The sequence below is a fragment of the Vicia villosa genome, unplaced genomic scaffold (genome assembly GCF_029867415.1).
Source record: "Vicia villosa cultivar HV-30 ecotype Madison, WI unplaced genomic scaffold, Vvil1.0 ctg.000848F_1_1_1, whole genome shotgun sequence".
In the NCBI taxonomy this organism is placed as follows: domain Eukaryota; kingdom Viridiplantae; phylum Streptophyta; class Magnoliopsida; order Fabales; family Fabaceae; genus Vicia; species Vicia villosa.
In genome coordinates, this window is record NW_026705375.1 from 189,283 (window position 1) to 200,274 (window position 10,992).

The 10,992-nt window shown below is 38.1% G+C and overlaps 1 protein-coding gene across 1 annotated transcript; it reads right to left on the minus strand.

Annotated features, from left to right (window-relative positions):
- Positions 1–385: 385 nt before the first annotated feature.
- Positions 386–1,235, minus strand: LOC131631594 (uncharacterized). The gene is made up of 2 exons (XM_058902385.1): positions 615–1,235; positions 386–544 (listed from the first exon to the last, which is right to left on the minus strand). Exons 1-2 carry the CDS (start codon positions 1,233–1,235, stop codon positions 386–388), a joined length of 780 nt encoding a protein of 259 aa, XP_058758368.1.
- Between the last annotated feature and the right edge of the window lie 9,757 nt (positions 1,236–10,992).

The following is a 10,992-nucleotide window of genomic DNA, read 5'->3' on the forward strand; positions in this document are numbered from 1 at the left end:
GTGATCAGCCGATGGAGGTACCAGTGCCTGTCTATGACGAAGGACCGTCAGACCCGAGATTATCATATATATCTCATGAGCTTCATCATTACTTACAGCGTCATCAGGCTGTTCCTGAAGACGAACAGTTTCTGGAGATATTTAGAGCACTCAGACTTGCACAGGGCGGACCATTACCTAGGGAAGGTCCAATTACTTATGACCATGAGTCTGATTGATGTCACATTTTATGTTTATATTTATGTTTTAGTTTGAGACTTATGTATTGTTATGAGACTTGTAGACGTCTGTGTTATTATAAGACTTATAGTTTGAGATTAATTATTTATAATCCATTTGGCAACATATTAAAATCCAATAGTACTAATGTTGTAATATCATAAAATCAATCTAAGCTGACATGTTTTGGTAGTATAGGCATTAGTCGTTGCCAATGTTGTAACCGCCCGGCAAATCCTACCATCCAAGAAGTTGCATCTTTTGTGCGATATTTCGTCCAATCAGTTGTGACAGGTGGCAACGGGAATCCTTCATTCATGTTTACCTGCACACAAAATAAATATCAGAAAAACACGAATAGGGGTTGAATGTACGGAAAATGTGTTTCTAACTACCTGAACCCAATGATTTCCATTGACAAAGCCGATACAGTAAATGGATGCATTAGGTGAATGTGCACTCGTCATAGGAAAGTAACTCAAACTAAGGTGACCTAAAGAGACGAGAACAACATTATACCGATTAGCTATTACATAGCCCAACTCAGGTAACGTCATCCATTTATTTGGTGGTTGTTGACCTAAAGTTTCTATCACCAACGATGATCTCACTGTTGGAAGGCGTTGACCAAATAAATCCTCATACAACTTGCTTCTAGGACCTATAATCTCTTTCTCCAAATCCCGACGAACCATTGACCATCCATCTGTGCCATAACCATGCAAAGATGCAATGGCTCTAAAACCACAATTTCCATCATCTCTTACATCAACAATGTCATCAATAAATGGTCTGATGTAATCTGGAAATTGTACAATGTATTTATCAAATTCTCTATTTTTTGAGGTTTGGGATAGTTGTGAATATAACCTCTTTGAAGATTTTTGAGAACTCAAATGAGATTGATCAACATACTCATATCCTGAAGGATCACGATAAACATCATATTCCACAGGTCTCTTCCCTTTTTTCTTAACCCCTCCTTTGGTTTTAATTTTTTCAGGCGGTGGACACATCTTTGTTGTAGTTGGATAAGCAATCTCACACACTCTGCTTTTTAATGCTCTTTTCCGACAACATCTAATGACCTCCACATTTTCCAAATTTCATCGATTGCATTTGTCATGTCTATTTCTGATCCATCATCTGCATCTATATCTTGATTTCCTTCCATACTTAGTTTCCTCCAATGAATATGAATAGCCTCAATTGGTATCGCATCACCACTCAATGTATATCTCCCTAACTCACAAGCACATGGTAACCCATATACTTTTCTATGAGTACATCCGCACTTTTGCGTATCGGTACCCACCATGTCAATCCTCAACCACTCTTCAGCAATCTGCCTCAATGCAGCTCTTGATACTGAACCACGCAAATTTGAATAAAAAGGACTAGTATGTGCATGCTCAACTTCATAAAAACTCTTCTGAAATGAAGCTCTAATGTTGCCCACTTGTATCTTGATGTTGTCATTCATAGCCTCCCAACATTTGCATAAATCACCTAAGCTATTCTCTAACATTTGCTTAAGTTTCCAATGCGCAGACTCCACCCTTTAAATTAAAAAAAACAACTAATTATCTGTAATATTAATATAAAGAAACAATGTCGATAAAATCACATAAACATACCTATTTGTTGTTGTGTTGCCCAAATGTAACACTTGATTGATCCATGCTTCGACAAATCGATGTCTGTGCGGTGTCAACCACGTGTCATTCACATAATCAATAAAACCTTTGGAGTCAACACATGCATCCTCAAGTTGTTTCAACCGTTGATGGTACTCCATCTCATCACTAGCCTTTATCAGTTCAAACCACATTTTCTCCACTGTTTCTCGCATATCATCCACAACATGTTCCTTACACCTTGATTTCACATTTTTGTTAATGTGAAATCGGCAAAGCAAATTAGCTGTCTTTGGGAATATTGTTTCAATGGCTTTCATTAAAGCAAGATCTCTATCAGTCAAGATTACTTGAGGACAATTATCCTGCTTGATAAACAACTGTTTCAACTTATCCAATACCCAACAAAAAGTCTCTGTCTGCTCAGATTCCATATAGGCAAATGCAACAGCAAATGTTAATTTAGTTGATGTCATACCAACTATTTCAAACAACGGTTGCCTGTACTTGTTTGTCTTGTATGTGCAGTCCATAATCAATACAATAGGAAACATATTCAACAACTTCACTGATTCTGGATGTGCCCAAAAAATATCTCTCACAACTTCTGACTCATCCTTTTTCCTACTCCAGTAAACATAACCTGATTCTTCAACCAACTTGAGCAATTGTTGCATTTCTGTTCTAGGACCCCTTATGTCTTTTTGTATCTTACTCTTATGTTTGTATATTTGCGTGATCCGAGTGACATTCTCCGGGTCACGCTCTTGCAATGACAATAATATGTGTCTTGGTGGAACATGGCGTTTTGTCAAATCAACAATATGTTGCTTATCATCTGTATTTAGTCGACTTACGAAAGCATGACCTTCAAATCTATCAGGTAAGCCGTGGTTGTGTACTCCGCATTTTACATCGATCTTCCATCCAGAACCATCTTTCGACGGTGTTGACCTAATTTTGAAAGGACAACCACATCTCTTATTAGCACTTTGGGTTTCGCTATCTGTTTTTTTGTATTTTCCACCTCTATCACAACCAAATATTAATTTATCACTTCTTCCTCGCTTGCCTGTTTTGATATCTGAACGAGCTATTATAACTGTTACTTTATTCCTGATTCCAACGTCCTTAATCCAACTTATCGCCTCTTCTCTTTTAGCAAATTTTTGACCAGTTACAAAAACATCAGTTGTATCCACACATGTTTGAGTTACATCGCATTTCTTCAAAGGAGGATCCACACCTAAATATATATAATTAATTTAGTTTAATATATAATTAAAAAAATTAAAATTAAAGTAATTTTAAAAAAAAAAAGGGAAAAAATTAAAAAAAAACAAGAACCGGAATACCCACAAAGGGGATATCCGGTTGGGAAAATTTGAAATATAACAAACCGGAATACACATCCATGGGATATCCGGTTGGGAAAATTTGAAATAAAACCAACTGGAATACCCATCCCTGGGATATCCGGTTGATGAAAGTTTTAAAAAAACAAACCGGAAAACTGCATGTTTGGTTATCCGGTTCAGACGACGTAACAATCTCCACTTCTCTCCGTACAAACAGTAACAATGAAAAAATAAAAAATAAAAATAAAAAATTAAAAGTAAAAAAGGATAAAATTGGAATTTTTAAAAAATTGTCGGGGTATTGGGATAAACGTAGGGGTATGGGGTATAATTTTCTTCCATTTGTGTTGTTACCTTAGGCCATATAGTTAGCCGAATGAACCTCCAGGCTCATCTAATCTTTTGCTTAGTTTTTTTTTAATAAAAGTAGTTTAGTCTTATTGAAAAAAATGATAAAACAAAATCAAAGAAAAAATATTTAAAATTTTTATCAAATTAAAAAGGCCAAAAAAAATATTTTCTTTTTAGATGTATGTTTAGGATTTCTTTCAAATATTTTCAAAAGATCAAAAAGATTTTATTTTCTTCAAGTTGTTCATCTTTTAGATATAACCTTGTTAGAATTGTTGCATGAATTACTTGCCATATTCTTGTATACTCGAATGCTTGATCTCGTACTAAATTCTTTCATTCAAAACAATATTAATAAACCTTGGTCAACACCAAGCACTTTTTTCCACTTCTCTTAATAAAAAAAACATTTTTATAATCGAATTGAGTTTAGTCGATAATGGATGAATCAAGAGGGGTTTGTGCGTACTTGTACAAGTTGCTCTAAAGCATTTAGGCGATGGCCGTTAAGCTTTTGTTTGAATGCTTAGATTCCATTAAAAGCTCTTCAAAACTTCGTTCGTATTTCAACTCATCAAATCGTTTCTTTTCCAAGTGCAAATCCCTTTCATCGCCTAAAGTGTGAATCTTTTCATAACAAACCTTGGTTAATAACAAGTTCCTTTTTCCAATCAAAGCGCTTTTACAATCAAATTGAGTTTAGTCTACAATGGTTGAATTTAGAAGGGTTTGTACGTACTTGTACAAGTTGTTCTAAAGCATTTGGGCGATGGCCGTTAAGCCTTTGTTCGAATGCCCGTATCCCATTAAGGACTTCTCAAAACTCGAGTCGTTTCAATCTCTTTCACCACCCAACAGGGGTTTGTACGCACTTGTACAAGTTGCTCTTTCAAGCGTTTAGGCGATGGCCGTTAAGCCTTTGTTTGAATGCTTGTATCCCATTAAAGACTTCATCACGCTCAATTTAGCAAATGCTCTTTCAAGTATTTTAGGCGATCACCGTTAAGCCATTGTTTAAATGCTTGAGTTCCACGTTTTTATAAAACAATTTCAATTCAAACTCATCTTCTCTTTTCCCTAGTGCAAATCTCGCCCAAGTGCGAACCACATTCAAATAACTCGTCTTCCCGCCCAAGTGCGATTAGACCCATCAAAATCTACCGACAAATTATAGTTCTTTCGAACTACAATTGCTCTGATTCTTCCATTGAAGATATGTAGGCACAAGACACAATGTCTTGGCGAGCACACGAAAACAAATATAATTTCGTAGCCCCGAACTACGAACGCTCTGAATTTCCCATTGCACTAGGGAATACGTAAGCACAAGACTCAAATGTCTTCGCGAGCACAATAATAAAAAACCCAAATCCCGTTTCTTTCTTGTCCATATAATAATTAGAACGCAAGTAGATAATAAGATAACAATCGATTATAAGAATAACTAAATGGGTCCCATCGAGTACGATGGAGGTAAGGGGTGCTAATATCTTCCCCTTACTTAACCGACTCCCGAACCCACATTTAGTTGCGAAGACCGACTTATCCATTGTTTTCATTTCCCATGGGTTTCATCAATATTTTCCCCTTCCCATTGGAATAAATAAAATTTGGTGGCGACTCTGTTTGTTACAATTTCGTGGCGATCATTTTTTGACCTGCGACAGTGGGGGATCTTGGTTTCCTCTTTCACTGGTTGAATTGACCATTTTCTTGTTGTATTTACGTTTAGGAATTGGCTGTGCACTGTTGGTTAATTTATCGTTCCTAAGTTTCATACAAGGTTCTAATATGTTCTAAACCTTTAAATGACAACTTTTTGACACCGTCCCACCGGGTGTGCCAATTTGTTTACGGTGATTTCCGGTAAACAACCGCTAGTCTTCCAAATTATGAATATACTTTGGTTACTCGCAGGATCGACTAGATTGATCCTAGGACATGTGTTGAAAAGTCGTCATTTAGGATGATTTGGCTCATGTTCTCTTGGGTTTTATTCTTTTACAATGTGATGTTGTAAATCTACGAATAACTTACGAAATAAACTAAGTAAATGTATGACGAAACATAAATTGATTAGATGTTAAACATAAATAAATTTCGACGAGAATGTAAAGGGAATGTAAATTGCGGGAATGGAAGGACTTGACAAAAAGTAAAGGAATTTAAAAGATACTTTGATTCTATAATAGAAATACAAACATATGTAAGGTGTTGGTGTTACACGTACATTTCTCAGCGAAAACTCTTTCTCTTAACGCTTGATACTTGAGTGATTTATGAGTAATTTGTACAAAATGAACACCCTGGATCCTGATACTAAGACCCTTATTTATAATAATTCGACCCTAACGGTCCTACACTAACGAAATGCCACGTTGCCCACATGCATGCGCTTCGAATCCCTGGGGCGCCATTTGTCCTCGTTGATTTAAACAGAACATTTTGAAATTCAAAACTTCCCGCTCGAACCTTATTCGAAACGTGGCAATGTGTTCTTCGTGAGAGTCAAAATAATTTAAGTTTCAACAACCTTGTATTTCGAAGACCAATCAAGGCCTCGAAGACCACCTATCTCGATTCAGCTTCGATTTTAGGAATCTTCATCACAAATAACATTCTCAAAAATAGCCATCCAAAGCCATTATTTCCTCGAAACTTAAATCTTCGAAGAATATATATATAGCGATCGAAATCCCCAGCTAACAGAAGGATAAATTGATTTTGGGTTGTGATCGAGGAGGAAATTACAAAAAGAAAAATGCAGTTGCGGCCCCTTCTGATGGCAATTCTACTATGAGGCTTAGATGCCCATTTTGGGTGAGATCTGCTCCGAGTGGTATTGGTTTGAAGGTGGTGGTTAAATATGGGATGCATAATCATAGACTAGATAAGGATATGTTAGGTCATGACATCTTGGGGCGTCTAAAAGGTGATGAAAGAAAGTTTGTGAATGGCATGACGAAGTACAATATGGAACCAAGGTACATTGAATCTGCTTTGAAAAATAAAAACCCAGAAAATCTCACGAGTATTAACCTGATTTATCGAGCTAGAGCAACATACAGAGTGGGCAAGAGAGGTGCACTGACAAAAATGCAAATGTTATTGAGCCTTATTAACCAAGAGAAATACATGTGTTGGTCTAGAAATAAGGAGAATTCTGATATCGTGGCTGATATCTTTTGGACACACCATGACTCTATCAAGTTGTTGAATATATTTCCTCTGGTGTTGGTTTTTGATTGCACGTACAAGACAAACATGTCAGAATATTTATATTAATTTCTCTCATCTTAAAAATATGTAGAGTGATCTAGTTTATGGATGCATTTTTTAATTGTGCAGGTACCGGCTACCACTGCTTGAGATTGTTGGTGGTACATCAATAAAATGATGTTTTTAGTAGCTTTTGCATATTTGGAACACGAGAGGGAGGAGAACTTCACATGGGCACTGGAGAGGCACAAGGAGTTGGTCTATTCTGAGAAGTTTCTACCAGATGTCATGGTGACGGACCGCGAACTTGAATTAATGAATGCCATTGATTTTGTGTATCCAAATGTGTCTAATTTGTTGTGTACTTTTCATATTTCAAAAAATGTCAGCATGAAATGTAAAGAGTACATCAAATCAGAAAGACAAGAACATGTCATGAATCAATGGAACAACATCATGTATTCAAATACCGAAGACGAATTTGATGTACATCTCAACCACTTTGAGAGTGTATGTGGTGATATTCCTAGATTCGGGAAGCCTTCCTAGATTACTGGTTTTACGCCTATATTCCTTGCAGTCACATATTTTGGGCCTGGATCCCCAATCTAGCCCAAAATATGGACCAATGGCCAAGGGTTGGGGGCACTATAAAAACCCTCTCATTGTGATGGTTAGGTAATTCAAGTTTAACCATAAGAAACACTTAAACATATCAGTGCTCCTACTGACTTTAGCATTGGAGTGCCTTGCAGGTACACCTCCTCATCACCAACTTTGTGCGTGAAGTCTCAAGCCCACTTCAGGTTCTGATCAACCTGTAAAACTAGGTGTCAAAATAAAAACTATATTTATATACCGGAAAATGTACAATTGATACAAATATAATGACAATTAAGAATATTTAGATATTATGATAGTTGTAATTAGTCAAAGATAGAAAAATTATTTTTTTCTAATATAAAATTATATATGTTCTGGATCGGCCCAATCCAGTCAATTGGGCCATTCCCGCCTTCGGCCCAATACGTTTCAGAACGCACGTGGTGGTTTCCATCCTACCAGACTGGGCAAACGTGCAAAGTAATCGACCACGAGGACCCCTCGTGCTCGGTAAACAACCAATCCACGCGTCTCCTAAATATCCGCCCTAAAAGGAGGCGTCCAATTCGTTCCAAAACATCTTATAAATATCCCTCTACATACAGAGGGCAAGGTAATCTTTTTCTTACCACTAAAACCCTATTACTTTGTTGTACCTTGTGGAATATACTTACTTTGGCATCGGAGTGCCTTGCAGGTACAACACCTTTTTCTCCATATCTGTCATCCTGAACTTCAAGCCTTCATATTTGCCGTTCATCTGATCTGCTCGGTAAGATCAGTGGCTCCGTCTGTGGGAACCCTAGCTCCCCCGTTCCTCTTCTTGCACTTTCTTGATTAATTCTTGCCTCCCGCAAGAACCTAGGAACCAAAGCTTTAATCAAACCATTACTCATGGCCGGCAATAACGAAGATTCCTCTTCCTTAGACGCTACAATACTCAAGAAGAACGACATCTCCATCGTCCCTCCTTCTAGAAACACCGTTCCTCGAGACGGTGTCACAGCGTCCCCATCCCATAAGGATCTTCAAGATGATCAACCTCATCGTTTCGAAGATACCAGCGGGAAGGACAACCACGAAGAAAGTCTGGGCAACCCCTTCCTCTCCAAAGGACATCCTCCTCAAGACCAGACCATAAACGCTGTCCTAGCTGCTCTTGCCCAGACCAATGCGCTCTTGCAACAGCTGTTAGCTGAAGACTTCGTTTTGCAAATATATGGTTCTTCGAAGAATAAAAATTCGAATAAGAGATGGTTACTGATGACCATCGTTTGAAGATAAGAAAATGGCTCCTGATGGCCATGCTTCGAGAGTGAAGATTTCTAAGTCACAGTGGAGATGATGAACACTGAAGCTCATAGGAGTGCGTGTCTTCGAAGACTTAGGCAAATTTCATGAAATATGTTAAAGTATTACTAATTAGCGTGTTTTCATAGTGTTTTAATGTTAAATACACTGCCACGCGTCGAAGAAGGACTTAGGCGGGAAGATTTGAAATTCGAAGACGGTTTCGTAACTGTCTAACAACAGATGGCATCCCTGGAGTTCTTATGAGAAACGTGGCATTAGATTAGCGTAGGGCCGTTAAGGTCGAAATTAGTATAAATAGGAGTCTTAATGTTAGGATTCTGGGTGTTCATTTTGTACAAATCACTCACATATTACTCAAGTATCAAGTGTTAAAGAGAAAGAGTTCGCTGAGAAATGTACGTATGACACCACCATTTTAATACATGTGTATTCCGTTTTCGTTTTCAGATATCTTTTCAGTATTATTGCATTTCATTTACTTCTTGCCATTTACATTCTTGTACTGTTATTTTCATGTCATTTACTTTTGAAGTATTTAATATTTCTGCAATTTTAGATTCTTTGCACTTTAAACAGTTTTCGTTTCATGTCTTATTTTTACTTACCCTTTTGTTGAAGTTATACTTGCATATAACAAAGTCACTATCAAGTTTACTTGTTTTATTCGAAGAAACTCTAATTGACAAAGATAAATCATAAATATGGTTCGAACGACCATTAATAACAATCTTTTTGACTATGTGTCCTAGGATCAATCTAGTCGATCCTGCGAGTAACCAAATCATATTTACTTATAGTTTGGAAGACTAGCGGTTGTTTACCGGAAATCACCGTAAACAAATTGGCACGCCCAGTGGGACTGTGTCAACCAGATTGTTTTTAATCAATTGTTTTATTTTTGTCTAGAAAATATCAAGACCTTGTATGAACCTTAGGAACGGTAAGTTAACGAACAGTGCACAACCGATTCCCAAACGAAGGTACAACAAGAAAATGGTCGCCACGACCAGTGCAGGGGGAGATCAAGATCCCCCACAAGGTTCAGGATCAGGCGCAGCAAATTCGACTTCCACTCAAGGAGCACGGGATATACCAGGTCCAAATGGGTCAAGACCTGCAGATAATTCCCAGGCCATCCCTGAGAATAATACAGGACCATTGGGGACTGTTCCAGTTTCAGTGTCGACCACTGCACCTTCATCCACAAGCGCAGAGGATATACCGTTTTCCTCGACAAATGCTGCAAATAACTTGTTTAGTCAAGGCACAAACTCTGCTTTCGAATGGAGGCCAAATAACCCATATGGAATGCCATACCCATATGGAACAGGCGTACGAGGGGCTGGGCCTACATATGCTACAACTAATAATGCGACGTTTTCGCCAAATGTTGGTTCAGTGGGTCGAAGTGCACACAACACTAGTTTTTCTACCCAGATATCCATGTTTACCACAAGTAACCAAGCAGCATTCCGGCAAGAAATGGATGCAAGCAACCATGATATGTTAGGGGCTATGGCCAAAGAGTTGGCTTCAATTTTGAACCCACTAGCGACGAATATTGCTAGTACAAATCGGGAAAACGTGGAGACTTTCCAAAAGATATCATCTCAAATGAATCGAATGGCAGATTTCATGGGAGTGCCACCACCTAGAAGAAAAGACAAACAGCCTTCGAATCAAGAAGTGAGGCCTGTTTTGGAGCGTATACAAGATGTGGATCCCCCATCTAGGACAGCCACTAGGGATGTAGGCCCCTCACGAAGAACAGAAACGATCGAAGGAACTCAAGTGATTAATCTAGAGGCTTCGAATCAAAGAACCGTTCCCATTCGACAGGAAACGGAAGAAGAAGAGCGACCCAGATTAAGGATTGTGGGTAGGAACGAACATCCAGATGAGATTGTCCAGAGAGTCAGAAGGGAAAATCTGGCTACGAAAAATAACCTAACTGCCATGATAGAAAGGGTTATGGCCAATAATGGCCTTAGTACTGGACTTCGATGTCCAAACTATACGTCCCCCATATCAGATTACATTATGCAGACAGAATTTCCTAGGGGCACTAAGGTACCTAAGTTTACAAAGTTTTCAGGCAAAACTAGCGAGTCAACTGTGGAACATATTGCCAGATATTTGACAGAAGCAGGGGATTTAGCAGGGAACGAGGATTTACGGATCAAATACTTCCCTAGTTCGCTAACAAAGAATGTGTTCATTTGGTTCACCACTTTGCCACCAAACTCGATAGATGCATGGGCATACTTGGAAAGGTTATTCCATGAACAATT